Source organism: Salvelinus fontinalis, chromosome 2 (assembly GCF_029448725.1).
Source record: "Salvelinus fontinalis isolate EN_2023a chromosome 2, ASM2944872v1, whole genome shotgun sequence".
In the NCBI taxonomy this organism is placed as follows: Eukaryota; Metazoa; Chordata; class Actinopteri; order Salmoniformes; family Salmonidae; genus Salvelinus; species Salvelinus fontinalis.
In genome coordinates, this window is record NC_074666.1 from 84,384,227 (window position 1) to 84,407,140 (window position 22,914).

The 22,914-nt window shown below is 42.1% G+C and overlaps 2 protein-coding genes across 2 annotated transcripts; both read right to left on the minus strand.

The window, feature by feature from the left end:
• Positions 1–6,515: 6,515 nt before the first annotated feature.
• Positions 6,516–12,296, minus strand: LOC129829633 (ATP-dependent RNA helicase DHX58-like). The gene is made up of 12 exons (XM_055891446.1): positions 12,161–12,296; positions 11,779–11,991; positions 11,363–11,567; positions 10,822–11,012; positions 10,562–10,675; positions 10,338–10,470; positions 9,994–10,179; positions 9,608–9,858; positions 9,185–9,496; positions 8,746–8,936; positions 8,511–8,601; positions 6,516–7,504 (listed from the first exon to the last, which is right to left on the minus strand). The coding sequence occupies exons 2-12, from the start codon at positions 11,953–11,955 to the stop codon at positions 7,319–7,321; spliced, it is 2,037 nt and encodes a 678-aa protein (XP_055747421.1). The 5' UTR covers positions 11,956–11,991; positions 12,161–12,296; the 3' UTR covers positions 6,516–7,318.
• Positions 12,297–12,817: 521 nt separating this feature from the next.
• Positions 12,818–22,810, minus strand: LOC129829641 (histone acetyltransferase KAT2A-like). The gene is made up of 18 exons (XM_055891457.1): positions 22,302–22,810; positions 21,857–21,983; positions 20,114–20,259; positions 19,903–19,992; positions 19,619–19,800; positions 19,126–19,317; positions 18,865–18,971; positions 18,598–18,708; positions 18,263–18,399; positions 17,891–18,099; positions 17,650–17,776; positions 17,368–17,478; positions 17,138–17,281; positions 16,869–16,983; positions 16,739–16,775; positions 16,544–16,607; positions 15,952–16,036; positions 12,818–15,196 (listed from the first exon to the last, which is right to left on the minus strand). The coding sequence occupies exons 1-18, from the start codon at positions 22,524–22,526 to the stop codon at positions 15,003–15,005; spliced, it is 2,403 nt and encodes an 800-aa protein (XP_055747432.1). The 5' UTR covers positions 22,527–22,810; the 3' UTR covers positions 12,818–15,002.
• Positions 22,811–22,914: the final 104 nt, after the last annotated feature.

The following is a 22,914-nucleotide window of genomic DNA, read 5'->3' on the forward strand; positions in this document are numbered from 1 at the left end:
AATATCTCTCCCCATACTAAACTAAATATCTCTCCCCACACTAAACTAAATATCTCTCCCCATACTAAACTAAATATCTCTCCCCACACTAAACTAAATATCTCTCCCCATACTAAACTAAATATCTCTCCCCATACTAAACTAAATATCTCTCCCCATACTAAACTAAATATCTCTTCCCATACTAAACTAAATATCTCTCCCCATACTAAACTAAATATCTCTCCCCATACTAAACTAAATATCTCTCCCCATACTAAACTAAATATCTCTTCCCATACTAAACTAAATATCTCTCCCCATACTAAACTAAATATCTCTCCCCACACTAAACTAAATATCTCTCCCCATACTAAACTAAATATCTCTCCCCACACTAAACTAAATATCTCTCCCCATACTAAACTAAATATCTCTCCCCATACTAAACTAAATATCTCTCCCTACACTAAACTAAATATCTCTCCCCATACTAAACTAAATATCTCTCCCCACACTAAACTAAATATCTCTCCCCACACTAAACTAAATATCTCTCCCCATACTAAACTAAATATCTCTCCCCATACTAAACTAAATATCTCTCCCCATACTAAACTAAATATCTCTCCCCATACTAAACTAAATATCTCTCCCCACACTAAACGAAATATCTCTCCCCACACTAAACTAAATATCTCTCCCCACACTAAACTAAATATCTCTCCCCACACTAAACTAAATATCTCTCCCAATACGAAGCTAAATATCTCTTCCCATACTAAACTAAATATCTCTCCCCATACTAAACTAAATATCTCTCCCCATACTAAACTAAATATCTCTCCCCATACTAAACTAAATATCTCTCCCCACACTAAACTAAATATCTCTCCCCATACTAAACTAAATATATCTCCCCATACTAAACTAAATATCTCTCCCCATACTAAACTAAATATCTCTCCCCATACTAAACTAAATATCTCTCCCCACACTAAACTAAATATCTCTCCCCACACTAAACTAAATATCTCTCCCCATACTAAACTAAATATCTCTCCCCATACTAAACTAAATATCTCTCCCCATACTAAACTAAATATCTCTCCCCACACTAAACTAAATATCTCTCCCCACACTACACTAAATATCTCTCCCCATACTAAACTAAATATCTCTCCCCATACTAAACTAAATATCTCTCCCCATACTAAACTAAATATCTCTCCCCATACTAAACTAAATATCTCTCCCCATACTAAACTAAATATCTCTCCCCACACTAAACTAAATATCTCTCCCCATACTAAACTAAATATCTCTTCCCATACTAAACTAAATATCTCTCCCCACACTAAACTAAATATCTCTCCCCATACTAAACTAAATATCTCTCCCCATACTAAACTAAATATCTCTCCCTACACTAAACTAAATATCTCTCCCCATACTAAACTAAATATCTCTCCCCACACTAAACTAAATATCTCTCCCCACACTAAACTAAATATCTCTCCCCACACTAAACTAAATATCTCTCCCCATACTAAACTAAATATCTCTCCCCATACTAAACTAAATATCTCTCCCCATACTAAACTAAATATCTCTCCCCAAACTAAACTAAATATCTCTCCCCATACTAAACTAAATATCTCTCCCCACACTAAACTAAATATCTCTCCCAACACTAAACTAAATATATCTCCCCATACTAAACTAAATATATCTCCCCATACTAAACTAAATATATCTCCCCACACTAAACTAAATATCTCTCCCCATACTAAACTAAATATCTCTCCCCATACTAAACTAAATATATCTCCCCATACTAAACTAAATATCTCTCCCCATACTAAACTAAATATATCTCCCCATATTAAACTAAATATCTCTCCCCACACTAAACTAAATATCTCTCCCAATACGAAACTAAATATCTCTTCCCATACTAAACTAAATATCTCTCCCCACACTAAACTAAATATCTCTCCCAATACGAAACTAAATATCTCTCCCCATACTAAACTAAATATCTCTCCCCACACTAAACTAAATATCTCTCCCCACACTAAACTAAATATCTCTCCCCATACTAAACTAAATATCTCTCCCCATACTAAACTAAATATCTCTCCCCATACTAAACTAAATATCTCTTCCCACACTAAACTAAATATCTCTTCCCACACTAAACTAAATATCTCTCCCCACACTAAACTAAATATCTCTCCCCATACTAAACTAAATATCTCTCCCCATACTAAACTAAATATCTCTCCCCATACTAAACTAAATATCTCTCCCCACACTAAACTAAATATCTCTCCCCATACTAAACTAAATATCTCTTCCCATACTAAACTAAATATCTCTCCCCATACTAAACTAAATATCTCTCCCCACACTAAACTAAATATCTCTCCCCATACTAAACTAAATATCTCTCCCCACACTAAACTAAATATCTCTCCCCATACTAAACTAAATATCTCTCCCCATACTAAACTAAATATCTCTCCCCATACTAAACTAAATATCTCTTCCCATACTAAACTAAATATCTCTCCCCATACTAAACTAAATATCTCTCCCCATACTAAACTAAATATCTCTCCCCATACTAAACTAAATATCTCTTCCCATACTAAACTAAATATCTCTCCCCATACTAAACTAAATATCTCTCCCCACACTAAACTAAATATCTCTCCCAACACTAAACTAAATATATCTCCCCATACTAAACTAAATATATCTCCCCATACTAAACTAAATATATCTCCCCACACTAAACTAAATATCTCTCCCCATACTAAACTAAATATCTCTCCCCATACTAAACTAAATATATCTCCCCATACTAAACTAAATATCTCTCCCCATACTAAACTAAATATATCTCCCCATATTAAACTAAATATCTCTCCCCACACTAAACTAAATATCTCTCCCAATACGAAACTAAATATCTCTTCCCATACTAAACTAAATATCTCTCCCCACACTAAACTAAATATCTCTCCCAATACGAAACTAAATATCTCTCCCATACTAAACTAAATATCTCTCCCCACACTAAACTAAATATCTCTCCCCACACTAAACTAAATATCTCTCCCCATACTAAACTAAATATCTCTCCCCATACTAAACTAAATATCTCTCCCCATACTAAACTAAATATCTCTTCCCACACTAAACTAAATATCTCTTCCCACACTAAACTAAATATCTCTCCCCACACTAAACTAAATATCTCTCCCCATACTAAACTAAATATCTCTCCCCATACTAAACTAAATATCTCTCCCCATACTAAACTAAATATCTCTCCCCACACTAAACTAAATATCTCTCCCCATACTAAACTAAATATCTCTTCCCATACTAAACTAAATATCTCTCCCCATACTAAACTAAATATCTCTCCCCACACTAAACTAAATATCTCTCCCCATACTAAACTAAATATCTCTCCCCACACTAAACTAAATATCTCTCCCCATACTAAACTAAATATCTCTCCCCATACTAAACTAAATATCTCTCCCCATACTAAACTAAATATCTCTTCCCATACTAAACTAAATATCTCTCCCCATACTAAACTAAATATCTCTCCCCATACTAAACTAAATATCTCTCCCCATACTAAACTAAATATCTCTTCCCATACTAAACTAAATATCTCTCCCCATACTAAACTAAATATCTCTCCCCACACTAAACTAAATATCTCTCCCCATACTAAACTAAATATCTCTCCCCACACTAAACTAAATATCTCTCCCCATACTAAACTAAATATCTCTCCCCATACTAAACTAAATATCTCTCCCTACACTAAACTAAATATATCTCCCCATACTAAACTAAATATATCTCCCCACACTAAACTAAATATCTCTCCCCATACTAAACTAAATATCTCTCCCCATACTAAACTAAATATATCTCCCCATACTAAACTAAATATCTCTCCCCATACTAAACTAAATATATCTCCCCATATTAAACTAAATATCTCTCCCCACACTAAACTAAATATCTCTCCCAATACGAAACTAAATATCTCTTCCCATACTAAACTAAATATCTCTCCCCACACTAAACTAAATATCTCTCCCAATACGAAACTAAATATCTCTCCCCATACTAAACTAAATATCTCTCCCCACACTAAACTAAATATCTCTCCCCACACTAAACTAAATATCTCTCCCCATACTAAACTAAATATCTCTCCCCATACTAAACTAAATATCTCTCCCCATACTAAACTAAATATCTCTTCCCACACTAAACTAAATATCTCTTCCCACACTAAACTAAATATCTCTCCCCACACTAAACTAAATATCTCTCCCCATACTAAACTAAATATCTCTCCCCATACTAAACTAAATATCTCTCCCCATACTAAACTAAATATCTCTCCCCACACTAAACTAAATATCTCTCCCCATACTAAACTAAATATCTCTTCCCATACTAAACTAAATATCTCTCCCCATACTAAACTAAATATCTCTCCCCACACTAAACTAAATATCTCTCCCCATACTAAACTAAATATCTCTCCCCACACTAAACTAAATATCTCTCCCCATACTAAACTAAATATCTCTCCCCATACTAAACTAAATATCTCTCCCCATACTAAACTAAATATCTCTTCCCATACTAAACTAAATATCTCTCCCCATACTAAACTAAATATCTCTCCCCATACTAAACTAAATATCTCTCCCCATACTAAACTAAATATCTCTTCCCATACTAAACTAAATATCTCTCCCCATACTAAACTAAATATCTCTCCCCACACTAAACTAAATATCTCTCCCCATACTAAACTAAATATCTCTCCCCACACTAAACTAAATATCTCTCCCCATACTAAACTAAATATCTCTCCCCATACTAAACTAAATATCTCTCCCTACACTAAACTAAATATCTCTCCCCATACTAAACTAAATATCTCTCCCCACACTAAACTAAATATCTCTCCCCACACTAAACTAAATATCTCTCCCCATACTAAACTAAATATCTCTCCCCATACTAAACTAAATATCTCTCCCCATACTAAACTAAATATCTCTCCCCATACTAAACTAAATATCTCTCCCCACACTAAACGAAATATCTCTCCCCACACTAAACTAAATATCTCTCCCCACACTAAACTAAATATCTCTCCCCACACTAAACTAAATATCTCTCCCAATACGAAGCTAAATATCTCTTCCCATACTAAACTAAATATCTCTCCCCATACTAAACTAAATATCTCTCCCCATACTAAACTAAATATCTCTCCCCATACTAAACTAAATATCTCTCCCCACACTAAACTAAATATCTCTCCCCATACTAAACTAAATATATCTCCCCATACTAAACTAAATATCTCTCCCCATACTAAACTAAATATCTCTCCCCATACTAAACTAAATATCTCTCCCCACACTAAACTAAATATCTCTCCCCACACTAAACTAAATATCTCTCCCCATACTAAACTAAATATCTCTCCCCATACTAAACTAAATATCTCTCCCCATACTAAACTAAATATCTCTCCCCACACTAAACTAAATATCTCTCCCCACACTACACTAAATATCTCTCCCCATACTAAACTAAATATCTCTCCCCATACTAAACTAAATATCTCTCCCCATACTAAACTAAATATCTCTCCCCATACTAAACTAAATATCTCTCCCCATACTAAACTAAATATCTCTCCCCACACTAAACTAAATATCTCTCCCCATACTAAACTAAATATCTCTTCCCATACTAAACTAAATATCTCTCCCCACACTAAACTAAATATCTCTCCCCATACTAAACTAAATATCTCTCCCCATACTAAACTAAATATCTCTCCCTACACTAAACTAAATATCTCTCCCCATACTAAACTAAATATCTCTCCCCACACTAAACTAAATATCTCTCCCCACACTAAACTAAATATCTCTCCCCACACTAAACTAAATATCTCTCCCCATACTAAACTAAATATCTCTCCCCATACTAAACTAAATATCTCTCCCCATACTAAACTAAATATCTCTCCCCATACTAAACTAAATATCTCTCCCCATACTAAACTAAATATCTCTCCCCACACTAAACTCAATATCTCTCCCCATACTAAACTAAATATCTCTCCCCACACTAAACTAAATATATCTCCCCACACTAAACTAAATATCTCTCCCCACACTAAACTAAATATATCTCCCCACACTAAACTAAATATATCTCCCCATACTAAACTAAATATCTCTCCCCACACTAAACTAAATACATCTCCCCATACTAAACTAAATATCTCTCCCCACACTAAACTAAAGGGCACGGATTAGGGAAGGAGGGAATCTAAAACCATGAGCTCCCTCTACTGCAGGTATGGAAGTAGACATTGGAAGGCAAAGATCGCCATCTTGTGGAAGAGTTTATGAAGACAGGAATGATGGTGAAATCTATATACTTCTATTATCTAGTAGTTATATATTATTCTTTTATTTTTCATTTATAACATTCAATATAGACATGTTCAGACAAATAATGCCAAATTATTTATCAAGAATAAAAATAATAATTACAGTAGATCATTTCATTCATTTTAGGCAAGGAAATGTACACCCTTGTGAACACACATTAAAATAGTACACCTATGGAATATATTGAAATATCAATTTGAAAATGTTTCATACATGATCAAGTAGCATCAAGTATCAAAGAGTATCAGGCAAAAGGTATATGTTTCAGGTTCAATCTAAAACAAAGACAGTGCAGATTCATGACAAGATATGGACCATGCTGATATTACTTTGCTAAAAATAGAAAAACAGATCATTTGAGTTCCTGTTAGAACAGGGGTGCTAAGTTCATATGTTTCTGCTTGGCTGCGATGGAGCAGAAGAAACCCAGGAGAGAGAGATGGAGGGAAAGAGAGGGAGAGACGACCTTGGGCATAAACAAAGCTGACGCGCTAATTCTAACCCTGACCATTGTGTAACATGCTTGAGCACGCTGCAGCGTCACACTGCCTATAGCAGTGTGGAGGCCTGGCCAGACCTGATTTAACAGGGCCAACCATACCCAAGGCACTGCATCTCTCCCCCTGTCATAGGACTATGACACACTTCAGGATCATGCATAAGTAACACAAAAGCAGTCGAGACTAAGCAACAGAGACAGACAGACAGAGAAAGGAAGAGAAGATTAGTGTAAAGGTGAAAACAGTACGAGGTGGAAACACCATGAAAACCCCAGTTTACAGTCCTTCTTCCAGTGTAATAGCGTATCAATCGCACATGTCAGGGAATTTGTTATGACAGTATGTGGTGAAGTTAAACTCCTCCACTTCAAACTCAACGTTCTTCCACTTCTTGGCTAATTTTCTTCCCTCCGGAGTCTCCATGGCAAAGTTCTCGATGGCCAGAATGGGCAGCAGGGCAATCTTCTTATATACCATCTCCATTCCCCATTGCTGTTCAGACATAAATATATAAACAAATATACTGTTGTAGATTTCCATATTTAAGCATATTAAAAGACAATCGAATAATCATAGTACCATAACATAAACGGAATGGCTGCTGATCCAACTTTTCCTGGACCTTTCTTCCCAGGGGCTAAAGGTTCCGAAGTTTCTGCGCATGTGCAGGATTCTGTACTTACGGACAGTCTCTGTTCTAATCGTATAGAACAGGCTAGTCTGGCGAATGGTGCTCGTTTAATAAAGGGAGATCAAAGCTTGAATCAATGTCTGCAAGATCACATTATGATAGTATTGTTCATAACAGAACTGAATATACACTGAGTGTACAAAACATTAGGAACACATTCATAATATTGAGTTGCACCCCCTTTTGCCCTCAGAACAACCTCAATTCGTCGGGGCATGAACTCTACAAGGTGTCGAAAGGGTTCCACAGGGATGCTGGCCCATGTTGACTCCAATGCTTCCCACAGTTATGTGAAGTTGGCTAGATGTCCTTTGGGTGGTGGACCATTCTTGATACACACAGGAAACTGTTGAGCGTGAAAAACCCAGCAGCGTTGCAGTTCTTTACACACGCAAACCGGTGCGCCTGGCACCTAGTACCATACCCCCTTCAAAGGCACTGAATGGCACACACTCAAGGCTTAAAAATCATTCTTCAACCTGTCTCCTCCCTTTCATCTACACTGATTGAAGTGGATTTAATGAGTGACATCAATAAGGAATTGTAACTTCCACTTGAATTCACCTGGTCAGTCGATGTGACGGAAAGAGCAGGTGTTCATAATGTTTTGTCCACTTAGTGTAATAGCATAACGTTATTGTAAGACAAAAAACACCACCTCAGGTTTTAGGATGATTGTGCAAATGGCTGCATTTTGTCTCTCATGTGGCCACAACTCAACAGTGAGCGTCACTAGGCAAAATATATGCCTACGGATCCGCAGCCTCTGCCTAAAATAAAAAGCTAGAGATTAAAGGTCAACGTCACCTTGCCACAGGCAGCACAGCTAATCACACGGCCAGGCTCCCAGTCCTCGAAAGTCTTTAGCGCGGGCTGCCCACCGGTTTTATAGTACCTCCTGAAAACAAACACACATGCAAAGGTTACCTCCTCACACACACTGATGCAAAACCACTTCAAATATGTGCTCTTTTTGCCTTACAATGTGGACTAATAAGTCTTGTGACAGTATCAGGACAGACATTAGAGAAGCACAACTTACTCAAAGCCAGGGTTGATGTTGACATGGTGTGCGTTTTCAATGACTTTAATGTCATTACCGAAGGCCACGGGCACAAAACAGCCTCGACACGAGAGCTGAACCGTAGCAGCACTGAAACGACTCCTCTTCTTGATCTTCAACTGCTCTGTCAACTGTCTGGTCAACAACGCTTCTTTCTGGAGATCAGTGATCTAATAGGGGAGGCAGAGAAAGAAGAAATCAAGTGAAAACAAGATTTGATCATGAGGAACGGGCGTTCGCAACTCAAAAGTTTATAGTAACAAAAAAGCATTTGGGTGCCGGGTTCAAAAGGCATATCCTGGAAAAAAGGGAAGTGAGTGAGTGTAGGTCTGTCCTTTTTTCCCAAAGTGATTAGAGACATGCAGGGGTAGAACATAAAGAGAGATACCAGCCTCACCACCATGAGGAATCACCTTACCTTCATTTGGAATTCCCTGCGCTCCATCCTCTGCACTTCGTCGATGGCCCTGCCAGTCAAGTCCTCCAGACATTCATTGAGGAGTTCCCGACGCACCTCCCGCCCCCCCGCCTGGGCCACCACAGAGTAAACGCTGTCACTCGCCCGAGCCCGGCCACTGGCCTGCTGTTGTGCGATCTCATTGGTCAGCAGCCCATAGCGCACCACCAGGTTGCATTCTGGGATGTCCAGGCCCTCCTCGGCTACGCTGGTGGAGATCAGAAGGTTGAGGGAGCCCCGGCGGAAGTTGTGGATTGTGTCCTTCTGCTCATTCTACAAGCGCACCCAAAGAAACACAAACAGAGGTCAGTTGTTGGTATGACACAGGTCTCGGCACTTTCCAACCCACCTTTCTATACCTCCACAAGTTTAATGTCAAGTTACCTGGGTCATGTAATTGATGCCATTGCCAGCACCAGTCAGAATGGCTGCTCTGATACCAGCACGCTGCAGTGCTGGGTTGTTGGACACCCAGTCATACAAGCAGTGGGTGCTTTTACGGGTCTTTGAGAACAGGATCCCTCTGGAGTGCCCACCCTGGTCAAACTGCTCCAGCAGGGTCTTCTGAAGCTTCCCCATTTTAGGGTTTTCAAACCGGGCATCGCCTGACAGTTTCCTCAGCTCCACCTCGTTTTCTGTTGAGGAACAGAACACTGACTATCAACGTTCAGAAGTTGAACTTCCTATACCCTTAATATTCCAGAGAATCACACGCATACAGTTTGTGAGAAAGTCAGAGAGATTGTTCCAAGAGAATTGCAGGTTCTCACCCTGGTAGAGTCCAAGCAGGAAGAAGTCGGTTCCATCCATGGCGGTGGAGCTCTTGGTACGATAGTAGGACTCAAGGACCCTAAAGGCATCCACCATGCGCACAGTGTCGTTGATGAGCAGGGCGTCGTTGTACTGACGCAGGTGGAGAGCACACTGGGCCAGCAGTCTGTTCCTGTCTGTCACACCTACACCAGGAAACACACATCCAAAATAGGTTTTAATGCAGTATTCAAAACTCTGGTATTGACTGAGGAAGGTTCCTTGTGTGATTTGGTGCATGAAAATAGTTCCTATGCTTAGGTTCTATGATGTGGCATTAATTCATATTAAGAGGATAATTTACCCTTCTTCTCCAGAATCACCACATCTGCCTCGTACTCCTGCGTGCCAAAGTCCCTGACAGGAAAGTCAGGCCCTAAGGCCATGAAGTCATGGATTAGCTGCATCATGAACTTCAGGTGATCCCCAAATGGGTCCTGAGACAAAACAACAGGAGTTTGTTGAAGTCAAACCAATACAGCGCTCAAGTTCAAAGGCTCTATGTTTACAGAACGGAATTGAACTCACCTGAGGTCTTCTGTCAACGATGTCAAACCTTTTCCTGGGTCTGGGGACCTTTTTCTTCAGCTCAGGGGCGTACACTTTAGACGACACAATCACTGAGTCCAGGTTGGCACAAATCTGAAGGCCATAAATAATGAAATGAGCTAAATGTAAAGGGTGAATGTAAAGGGTTCGATGAGAGACATTATTCATTTTTTTACTCAGGATGAAAGTTGGGGCTGAATAAATAGCATGTAAAGACCACCGGAGAGAGAGAAACTGACCTGCAGCACATGCTCCACAGCTCCTTTGATGCTCTTGGCTCCCCCTGTCCCAGGAGAGGCAGTGAGGCCCAGGATCTGCGGCAGCCGCCTCTCCCCCTTCAGCTTCTGTGCCACGTAGCGCCCCATAATCTTATTGTAGACACCCTCCTTATGAGTGTGGTGGCACTCATCAATGATCAGCAGAGTGAACTCTATGGTTGGGAGAAAGGAACCCAATGGTATTGTGAACTCAATGGAATCCAATGGATTTACTGTATACTCGTTCAACATATGGTTTAAACCGAAGATATGGACCAGTCTTTTAAGTGTGTTAGCTTAGGTTCCAGGGCTTTACTGTGTCAGGTGTAGATACTCTTTATCATGACGGGTCTGTCAATTGTGATTGATACCAAGGGCTACTTGTGCACAGTGGAACAAAGCCTGGGAGCCATCTTACAACAGTCTAACTTCTAAATAAATCAGTAACAAGTAGTGTGTACTACACACACCTCACAGCAATACCATGATTCACTATGTGGAAGGCAGCAGAGTAGCCACTCACGTGAGAGCTCGACATGTTTCCCCTCCTCCTGGTTGGTCAGGGCATTCTCCAGTATCTGTGCTGTACAGATGACCAGGTCAGAGTTCTTGACCTCGCAGCCAAAGAAGTCCTTCTGGTCACAGTCCCCACTGATAGACACCAGGCTATAGTCCCGACCCAGGTAGGGGTTGAACTCTTTGTTGTAGTGTTGGTCAACCAAATGAACCTGGAAAACATCATGTCAACAACAGTTAGCCATCGTTTCCCCGGGAATAGTGGAACCTTTATTTTCTGATTTTGTATAGAATTAACAACACGCCTATAATAAAAGGTCAGACTACCTAGATACAATTACACAGATGGGTCAGTTACCTGGCCAGTTAGTCTGAAACATCTGCTAAATAGGCCCAAAGCTCTAGTAACCCCTCCCTACCTACCTTGTTGACCAGCACAACCACCTTAGCTCCAGGGTTATTCTCCAGATGTTTTTTGGCCACATACACAGCAGCCCGTGTCTTTCCTCCTCCGGTGGGCAGCCAGATGATGACGTTCTCCCCCCGGAGAGCCCTCTGAACCACCTCCTCCTGGTACTCATACAGCTCAAGGTCTGCCATCCTACTGGTCTATTGGTCCACACACAACTCCTTATCCTTAGAAATAAAAACATTCATTAGACTAAAGGCAGTGCACCACAAGGCTATTTTAAAACAGAAATGCAATACACACTACAAATGTCCCTACAGTACTACAACTTACTACTACCACCATTTGTGGCAGTCAGCTATAGATGAAGTCAAGCCATATTCAAACTCAGCTCACCAAGTGTTTCTGAAGCAGCTCTATGTTTTGGATCAGCAGCAGACAATGTCCATGGTCCGTTGTGACCAGGTTCTGAGTACAGAGGGGTTTTCACTGATAATGCTCCACCCCGCTGACACCCAAACAGAAAAATGAAACCAAAAGCACTTCCTTCTCTTGTGAAAAAGGGGTCCTATTCAAGGGAGTTCTTGAGGGCCAACAACGTATGTCTAAGTAAAATAAGTGACACAAGGATGTGAATTATAGGAAGATTAGAAGAGTTGTAGGGATATTAATACACGTAAGGAGCCGTATCAGTTACGAAATCAACCAAACTGCAGATGTGTTAATCTAGTGGTATTGTACTGAGAGGGACTGGTATGTCTGTAATTAACTGCAGTCCAGGAGAAAGCTGTTGCAGATTTCTCTTAGCCTGACAAAGCACCCAGAGCCCTCAATGGGCCCCATTCTTACCAGTTGTGACATCAGGAAAACAAAACTGCAAGACACCATGAGAAACACAAGTACAGCATGTCTGAATGGCATTTAAACAGCCTGAATAAACCTTACAGTCACACCTACTAAACAACACTACATGGTTACTGGAACATAACACAAAACAACTGTGTAAACTGTAACTAGTTGCCATCTTATAAAAGACAATAATAAGCACAGAAATATTTGACTATAAAAACTTTATTTTCATGAACAGTATTACAGTAAAGAGCTCTTCAAACCATAGAACTAGAAGAAACTGTAGCAGTCCTAATATTTTAACATTTCACTCACACATTATTTTCAGAATCTTTATGCAGCATACATAGGTAGATTGAGAGATACATAACTGACAACCCTGAATAACGAAACATTGACATCACTTTAGTTGCTCAAAGCTAGTCATGATTCAAGAACAAACACACACACACACACACAACAGTTCAGTGGAATACTCAACCACCCAGCACAGACCAGTCATTTTCCCCAAAACGTTTGACAAAATAGCAGAGAACCAAAGGCCTCTCAAAAGGCAGACAATCAGACACCGACCATGACCAAGAAGTAGGTTTGTGTGAATAGCCGTGGCTATCTCAGTAAAAACAACAGAAATTGATGCAGATTATAGTTCTCCATCATGCGATACTGCTTGTGAGTATGGAGTGAACACCAAACCGGACACTTTTTTTGTGTGTGTTTGTCTGCCATTATCATAATAACACAATGCATATCCACCATAGAAGAGACAAACACAGCAGGGAGGGTAAGTGCTGTGAAACACCTACATACTGTATTGACAGGGCTCTATGGCCTTTCAGCGAAATACTGACAAACCGAACGGTCATGTTTACCACTGTGGTTGGATCCTGTGCTTCCATCAAAAACAGGTTATTTCTAGAACGAACAGAAACCTAAACAAAAGGGTGGCCAGTAACCCTCAGAGTAGCCTCCCTAGGCAGACGGGTTGGCTCCCGCATTAACAACACTCCTGCTGTTGCCCTTGGTCTGGGATTCCAGAGAATACCCTCAGATCAGACAACACCATTAAAACACCAATGACAGACTACTACGCCATCTCTGATGTTTCCCCAAGAAAAACAACCATGTTTGAGATCAGTGACATGGCCATACTGGCCCAGAAGAGAATGGGACAAGAACAGTAGTGACGACTACAATAACATTAGGCCTAAGTATCTTCAAATGTAGTGGTAGGTTTCCATTATACTGTTCAGGTGAAATAATAAATAAATATAAAGTTCAACATACAGTAGTTGTGGGGACATTATTCGAGGGCAACCAGAAAGATGAAACGTATAGGAGAGTTGCACGTTTTTCTACTGACCAATCACATGATGCCAAATCCAACATAATGCAATGTCAGACAGGGACATCTATGGTCACGCTTCAGGCTGACTACATTTCAGTTGTTGCATTGTATCAACCAATGGTTAGCGTGTCCTGTTACATGATGTGGTTAAATTATTGCTAAATACCTATCCGGGCCTTGTGAGGTGTGGCAGGCGTCTGCGATGTAGTCAGCCTGGAACGTGGACATCATCTGTGACTGCAACCTGACTTTGACAATGCGAGTCTGAACAGGTCTCGTCTTCTAACTGAAGGGCACATTGTATTTCTACCCTCCGAGTCTACTGGCCTCGTTTCAAGTGTATGTCAGTACAGGAAGGCAACAACGGCGTAGGTCCCCAAGTCCAGCCTACTCACGTCTCCACGTCAGTACCAAAAATACAACTCCCATCTGGAGGGAGCTGTGAGTGTGAATGTCTAAGCGGGCATTACTTTATCCGATTGAGAAACACTTCCGTGAAAATGCCATCCTACAATTTGAACGTTACCTATGCGGAGAGTTTGACATGATCTGCTGTGGGACCAGTCGTTTTGGTACAGGAATACGTTACAGCTCCTTCTATGAGTCACTTGGAGCAAGAATGACACCAGAATGAGACAGCAACACACAGAGAGATGCTATACTACAGAGGGTAGTGAGACAGGGATAGAGGGAGACAAAACGGAGAGGGAGAGAGGGAGGGAGGGATTGATGGAGTCATTTCGACACATTAACAAACTTAACTCGCCCATAGAGCCTTTCCAATTACCTCCAAATGTTGTTGTTACACACCCACAGTTCCCTTCACCCACCAGTAATATAAATATAACATGCATAAACACGCGCTGCCATTAATAAAGGCTTCCTAAAAGAAAAGACGAGGGAAAAAGGGTTGGAATATGGCTAGCAATGACCCCCTGACTATGTCATCACAAGACAGTGTGTGTGAGTGAGTGTCCACGAGCGCTCCTTCCTGCTGTTCCGCAGTGGGGCCGCTGTGCATGGTGACCTGTGACCCGAGCTTCACTTCTCGATCAAGCCCCCTTCCTTCAGCTTAAAGTAGAAGAACTTCTCCAGTGTGTTGGCACACTTGCAGTACTCGCTGTCCGGGGGGTTGTATTCACGGCAGTTGGTAATGACGCGCTGCAGGTCTGCTATGAACAGCTTCTTGGTCACATAGTATCTGTTCTTCAGCCTCTCCGTCATGGTCTTCAGATCTACAGGGAAGGAGGGAGAGAGGAGAGGGGGACACGTAGGCTATAGTTGAAATATTCCTTCAGCGGGTTTACTGACATATCCAGACGGACTTGCAATTAAAAGCGCATTGAGTTGGTGAAACATGGAATGCTTTTTTTCTATTTTAATATCAAATACAAAAAGGCACTCGCACATCTGAGCAATCTTATTTGCAGGTGCATGGCATCAATTGAACAAGATGAAGGAAAAGGAAACCGCACACTGCTCTTGATAGTATCACCGATATTTAATAAGCTTACGTATCGGCCACACGGCCTTCGTCAGAGCTTTTGGGATTTTTTGAAAGTTGCACCCTTATGTAGACCTGGCTCCACCCACATCCGTTCTACACATCGAAGGGGGTTGGAAGCAAAGGAAAATAAATAAGTGCTACCAAATATAACAATGTGCATTTCATAAAATTTCATTTATGAAATGCACATTGTTATATTTGGTAGCACTTATTTATTTTCCTTTGCTTCCAACCCCCTTCGATGTGTAGAACGGATGTGGGTGGAGCCAGGTCTACATAAGGGTGCAACTTTCAAAAAATCCCAAAAGCTCTGACGAAGGCCGTGTGGCCGATACGTAAGCTTATTAAATATCGGTGATACTATCAAGAGCAGTGTGCGGTTTCCTTCTATTTTAATATCAAAATGAGTTCAAATAGGTAGATAATTGTCATGGCTGGGACATATGAACAAGCCAGGGAATAATGAGCAGATGATATACTCACCAATGGGGAAGCGTATGATCTCGTAGTAGTCTGGAGCCTCAGTCTTTTTCACAGGCTCCATGAAGGGCCAGGCATCAGGGTGAGTCTGGGAGAGGAACACAACCACACAGTTGTTATGACTTTCAGTCTGAATCCCAAATGGTCCTCTATTCCCTACTGAGTGTGCTACTTTCGATCAGCGATGCAACATTTCTTTGACCCCCTTTAACTCCCCAATGTCGTGGTATCCAATTGGTAGTTACAGTCTTGTCCTATCGCTGCAACTCCCGTACGGACGAAGGTCAAGAGCCGTGCGTCCTCCGAAACACGCCCCCGCCAAGCCGCATTGCTTTTTGACACACTGCTCACTTAACCCGGAAGCCCTCACACTTAACCCGGAAGCCAATTGTGCGCCGCCTCATGGGTCTCCCGGTTCGTAGGATCTGTAGTGACACAGCTAGCACTGCGATGCAGTGCCTTAGACCGCTGCGCCACTCGGGAGGCCTTTGATCATGGATTATATAGGGAATAGGTTGCCATTTGGGACACAGACGCTGTCTGACCACTCCTAAGGTTGAACACTGGGTTGTATCGGTGCGTGTCAGTGTTTTACCTTGACCTGGGCCAGGAGATTCTTCAGCATGTTGTACAACACGTCAGGGTCTTTCAACTCTTTCCTACAAGACAGGATAGGTAATAATATATCAATTCAATGACAGGTGAGTGTGATTGTAAAGGCTGCCAGTTGTTTTATGACAATACTGCACATCATTTTTTAATTTCCTGATAGACCAAACATTCAGCTTACACTTTCTCCTTTGCACTGGGCTTCCAGCCTGTCTCTCCTAGGGAGAGAGAATAATTAAAACATGACATCAGACATGGCATTAATAGTCTATACCCTGAACAAGGTATTAAAAGGACCCACACCCACTTACTGATGCCAGGGATGCTCTCCACAGGGATCTGACGTACCCCCTCTTTGAAGCAGGTGAGTCCTGGGTATACCTTCCTGATCTGGCTCTGCTTCCTCTCAATCAGCTTCTTAATGATCTGACCAGTCATGGAAACACAGGGACATGTACATTAACACTGTCGTTTCATCAACAGATGGAGAAAGATCCAGAGATGCATAACCGTCCACTGACATTCACCTCAACCTGTGCCCCCCCACAATGGGAGGACTTCCTACAGAGAGTCCTCTCACCTCTTTCTGCCTCTTGATGATATGAGAGAGCTCTGTGTAGGGGATTCTGGGATTTAGCTCACACTCCATGAGGGTAGCCCCCTCATAGTCCTTGATGTAACCAAGGTAACGACTCTTAGTCACTTTGATGTCTTTGGAAAAACCCTGCAATGGCAAAAAGAGCCAGAGGAGAGAGGTCAAAGGAGAGGTGAGGAAGAGAGGGAGGTACATGCTATCATCCTATACCATACCTGCTTCTTGAAGTAGCCAATGGCGTACTCATCAGCGTAGGTGAGGAAGTACAGGATGCTGTGCTTGATGTGGTACTCCTTTAGGTGGTTCATCAGGTGAGTACCGTAGCCCTGAAAACACAATGGAAAACAATCAGGGGAAAATGTTGGGCTCTTAGTCCAACATAGATTCAAACTCTGACAGATACCGTAAGTACAATAACAAGCCATTAAGTCCAACTGACCCAGATAATTGATTTCAGTATTGTTGCTGTTGTATGTGAAGGAGAGGTGCGTCCATACCTTGACTTGCTCGTTGGATGTGACGGCACAGAAGACGATCTCAGTGAAGCCCTGGGTGGGGAACATCCTGAAACAGATCCCCCCGATGACACGGCCATCTTTGATTAGGGCCAGAGTCTTGTGCTTCCTGTACAGAGAACGGTCCAAGAGAGAGGAGAGAAAGGGTCACAAAAAGGTCATTTAGAGAGGCTTCACTGAAGACGGGGTACAGGTGAGAGAAACCGTTCAAATGTCTACGTACGGGTCAAACACTAGACGTGTGATGTACTCTTTGGGCATGCGAGGCAGCTGGTGGGAGAAGACGTTCTGCAAGCCCACCAGCCACATCAGAATCTTCTTGTTGGACTTCTGGGAAAGAGAGTTCCCTATGACATGGAACTCTATGATGCCCCGCCTCTCCTCTAACCTGGCTGTCTCATCACGAGCAGCATTGGCAGACAGCAGACTCGTCTAGCAGAGAGTAATTATCAACGCAGTCAATTATTATATTAATTCTAACAAACATCCAGTTTCCATACTTAGATGTTAAGACTAGATAAAACATATCCGCAGTCAACATAAATATCCATGTTGCACTGGCGAATGATGCGTCTCAGTCTTGGGAAGCACGTACTTCTGGGCCCAACATGGCAGCCGGGTCAGTGACGGTCATCATGACCTCGTTGACCAACTCCATCGGGATGTCTCCCATCACTCTGATCCTCTTAGCGTCCTCCAGGGTCAGAACTTCTGGAAGCTTCCTCTTCTCTCCTGAGGAGAGACAGTACAACACATGACTATAACCACCATTCATTTAGATGCTGTTTGTGTGCCTGAGGCTATCCCACAGAGGCATGGGAAATAAAAGCTCCCACACGAAAAGATAAGACATAATAACAAACGTCAGCTATTACTTCACACCCAGTACAAAGCAAAAGTTAGCTTGGCGGGGTTGCCAGAGTTACTGACCTGTTACGGGCTCGGCCACGCCAGAGTCCAGCCCCAGACTGCCTAGCGAAGAGCCACTGTTCATGCCCTTAGAGAAGGAGGGCGAGCCCGACACTGCAGCAGGGCTGATCACTGCCAGGATCGGAAACACAGGACAATGGCCGAAACCAGACAGAATTATTGAAAATGGAGAGCGGGAAATCATACATTACATGTTGTACAACCTATAAGTGCCTTTATGGATCTTATGAGAACCACTTATTTAGTTGTAACTTAGGTGCCCCTCACCTAACTGGTGACCCAGCTGGCCCCCCTCGGAGGCAGGCATGGTGAAGTCAGCCTCCCAGATGGGAGAGTTTTCCCCATAGATCTCCTCCTCTAGCATAGACAGAAACCTGGGACACAAACCCTTTGTCACAAGCCAAAGATACACAGCGTCCATCTCACTCACTCCAGAATCTTGGTTTGATTGTAACTCGAGGGAGAAACACAATAAGTATCAACTTTGATTCCGAGCGGATTACTACGGATTGGTTGCACACCACGTACTTGGGAAAGTGTGTGAGGATGAGTGTGCGTTTCTCTGGTAGGAGCTTGTCCTTCTCCACTCGGAACTTCTCCAGGAGCTGGCGGCGCGTCACGGTGAAGATTGACTTCAGCAGACTGCGGCCAAACACCTGGGTGGTCTCATAGCGCGGCAGGCTGTCGTTACTCTGGGGGACATGGCAGTAGCATAGCCACCTGGGAAACAAGACACAGATTAGATTACAGTAGTTGTGAGTCACTATTGATGGGAACAAAAGGAGCAGGCTGCAGTGAGACCTCCACATTAACAGAAAATAAACAAGATGCAATACGCTGCTTTAAAAAAAAAAACATTTTCCACAACACATGGCTCAAACACACACACACACACACACACACACACACACACACACACACACACACACACACACACACACACACACACACACACACACACACACACACACACACACACACACACACACACACACACACACACACACACACACAAACACACCTGGTGTAGTCCACTTTGTAGGCTGTGCCATCATCCTTCTGGGACCGCTGGCGGAACTGTGTGGGAGTCTCCAGCTTCCAGTAGTTGAGGCACAGGAGGAACATCTTGGAGAGCTCAAACATCGTCTGCCTCTCTCTGGGTGCCAGGTGGCTGAATTTGTACTGAACGAAGTTCAACACTCCCTGAGGAACAAAATAAAACAAACGTGTACAACAAGTATTTTACTGTTGGGGAAGAAGGAAAGAACAGCTTGAGAAACAGGTAGGAAAGGAGACTGTTACTACCTGCTCAATGTTGGGCTTCTGAAAGGGGGGACTCCCCAATGATCCCTCCACTATCGGCTGACTCATCTGCAAGATGCATTTTCTCAGCAGCTGGGTGGGGATAGAGACGAACAGAGAGAGAGGGTCAAGATGTGCTAAGCCAGAAAAGTAGAGGTTATGGCCATCTACACTTGTCTGTCTGGTTGGAATGGAGGGGGAAGTGATGTCATACCTTGAAGAGGTAGAAGTAGACCTGCTTGGTGTCCGTGTCCTCCTCCTTGTGCACAGACATGAAGAGGTTTTCCACATCCACCACCATGCCCAGCAGCCTGTTGATCTCCTCCTCGGACACGTTCTCCAGGTGGGACACATGGGCCGCTGCACAGGAGGGGTTCAATAACAGATCAGCCTCTTAAAGCGTCAATCAGCAGTTGAAACAATGACAAAGGACCCCTCCGCCACTGTTTCGGTAAAAAGTTGAGGAATGGGGCTGGAGAAATGTAACTACTCTCAAATTCATAGACAGAGCTACGGTTGCAAGGACTGACCATCCATGATATTAAAATGATAGTTTTACCCATGTTTTTAGGCTATAGTGTTTCTTTACATTTACATTGTTTCAACTCATACAAGTACTTGGGAGTATGGCTAGACAGTACACTGTCCTTCTCTCAGCACATATCAAAGCTGCAGGATGAAGTTCTAGACTTGGTTTCCTCTATCGTAATCGCTCCTCTTTCACCCCAGCTGCCAAACTAACCCTTCGGTGTACCATCCTAACCAAGAAAAATTACAGAGATGTAATTTATAGATCGGCAGGTAAGGGTGCTCTCGAGAGGCTAGATGTTCTTTACCATTCGGCCATCGGATTTGCCACCAATGCTCCTTTATAGGACACATCACTGCACTCTATACTCCTCTGTAAACTGGTCATCTCTGTATACCTGTCACAAGACCCACTGGTTTATGCGTATTTATAAAACCCTCTTAGGCCTCACTCCCCCCTATCTGAGATATCTACTGCAGCTGTCATCCTTCACGTACAACACCAGTTCTGCCAGTCACATTCTGTTAAAGGTCCCCAAAACGCACACACATCCCTGGGTCGCTCGTCTTTTCAGTTCACTACAGCTAGCGACTGGAACGAGCTGCAACAAACACTCAAAACTGGACAGCTTTATCTCAATCTCTTCATTCAAAGACTCAATCATGGACACTCTTCCTGACAGTTGTGGCTGCTTTGTGTGATGTATTGTTGTCTCTAACTTCTTTCCCTTTGTGCTGTTGTCTGTGCCCAAAAATGCTAATAACCCGTTTTGTGCTGCTACCATGTTGTGCTGCTGCCACGTTGTGTTGCTACCATGTTGTTGTCATGTTGTGTTGCTACCATGCTGTGTTGTCATCTGTTGCTGCCATGCTATGTTGTTGTTTTAGTTCTCGCATTATATAGTGTTGTAATGTGTGTTTTGTCCTATATTTTTATTTGATTTATTTTTATTTTTAATCCTGTCCCTGCAGGCCTTTTGCCTTTTGGTAGGCCATCATTGTAAATAAGAATGTATTCTTAACTGTCTGGCCTAGTTAAATAAAGGTTAAATAAATAAACATAAAATACAAACAAGCTGATATTTTGGGTTCTGATGGAGTACGACAGTTGAACTAAGCTCATTAAGCATTTATAAGTTATATTTTTCAAGAATCAATAGGTACATATCATTAATTTATAAGTACACAAATGGATGTAGCAACTGCTGATTGCCCCTTTAGAGGGGGTATAGCTAAGTATGTTAACTTTACTACTCACTCAATAAAGAGATGAGACTGAAACCTACATTGTGGAATTTATATTATCATAATTGCTATTATGGAATAGCATACACATTCTATATATGATGTGTATTGATGACATTAGGTTCAGTGTGATCATGAAGCGTATCTATCCTTCAAACTAGTGTTGAGTCATAAGGCAGCCTACCCAGGGCATGCCCGCAGCTGCGGCAGGACTCGCTAAGGCTGGCCGCTTGTTGCTGTAAATCCATACTTCGGGTGGCAGTCGGCGGTTGTGGGTTCTTCCAGCCATTGCACTTGCATGTGTCACTAGCCTAAAGATAAGAGGAAAGTAAATCAGAAGCCCCACACTTGCATCATAAAGAAGACTCATGCTAGTTGGCTGCCTAGCTAGCAAAGTTGGTTAACCTTGCTGTTGCTAACTATATTCTTGACAGTAACGTTAGCTACACCATATACATTTATGAAGGCTATTATTGCATGTTAGAAACCAAATGACAATGGTGTTTTGTTTCTGTTTGTTGAGACTGTTATACAGGTAGGGGAAATGGCTAGTTAGCTAGTCATTGTTTTGGTGAAGTTGGCTATGCTAGCTAGCCTAGCCATATAGCTAACGTTAGCTAGCTAGCTACCTTGCAAGCGGAGAAGACGCCGAGTTTCTCGAGCTTTTTCGCCCGTGGAAAAGCTCTGACTTGGGCTTTTTTCTGACTCGCCCGCTGTTGTTGGCTAAGACCTGGTCTGACTGGGTCACTGTTCCCCGATCCAGATCCCACCGCAGCAGCGTTAGACCCAGCAGTCCCACCAGACTGAGCTTGATGTAGCCGGGGTTGCAAGGCCTGTGCCGCTGGGTCCGACATATCAAAACGCACGCTTCACTGTTGCTTGTTCCACTCAAATGGTACGTATACACATCATTGGATCCACACCACCCCTGTTTGGGTCGCTCACCTCTCCCCTCGCCCTGGATTTAAAGAAATGCAGTATGGGTACTGTAGTCGGTGGCCCCTGCAGTCTGTCTAAAGTATTGAAAGTAGCCGGAGTATTCAAAGTTTGCAATAAAAACATACAAATCCATTAACATTAAAAAAATACAGCATTACACTGTTGAATTAGCTACACTATTTATTGACCACCGTTGAGTATAAATCCAACTTTAACGATCCAGTAGAGGTCAGTAGAGCACACTAATTTTAACTTCAATGAGGACTGTTGTGAGAGGTTCTTGTGTAACATGTAGGATAAATA

What these genes read in the sequence shown, in the direction of transcription:
- LOC129829633 (XM_055891446.1), bottom strand. Translation starts at nt 11,955, where the DNA reads ATGGCAGACCTTGAGCTGTATGAGTACCAGGAGGAGGTGGTTCAGAGG. An exon ending in CCTGCTTGGACTCTACCAGG is followed by an intron (nt 9,859 to 9,993) that starts GTGAGAACCTGC and finishes GTTCCTCAACAG; the next exon opens with AAAACGAGGTGGAGCTGAGG. An exon ending in AACATCAACCCTGGCTTTGA is followed by an intron (nt 8,602 to 8,745) that starts GTAAGTTGTGCT and finishes GTTTGTTTTCAG; the next exon opens with GAGGTACTATAAAACCGGTG.
- LOC129829641 (XM_055891457.1), bottom strand. Translation starts at nt 22,526, where the DNA reads ATGTCGGACCCAGCGGCACAGGCCTTGCAACCCCGGCTACATCAAGCT. An exon ending in ATCCTCACACACTTTCCCAA is followed by an intron (nt 18,972 to 19,125) that starts GTACGTGGTGTG and finishes TTTGTGTCCCAG; the next exon opens with GTTTCTGTCTATGCTAGAGG. An exon ending in TCATCAAGAGGCAGAAAGAG is followed by an intron (nt 16,984 to 17,137) that starts GTGAGAGGACTC and finishes ATGACTGGTCAG; the next exon opens with ATCATTAAGAAGCTGATTGA.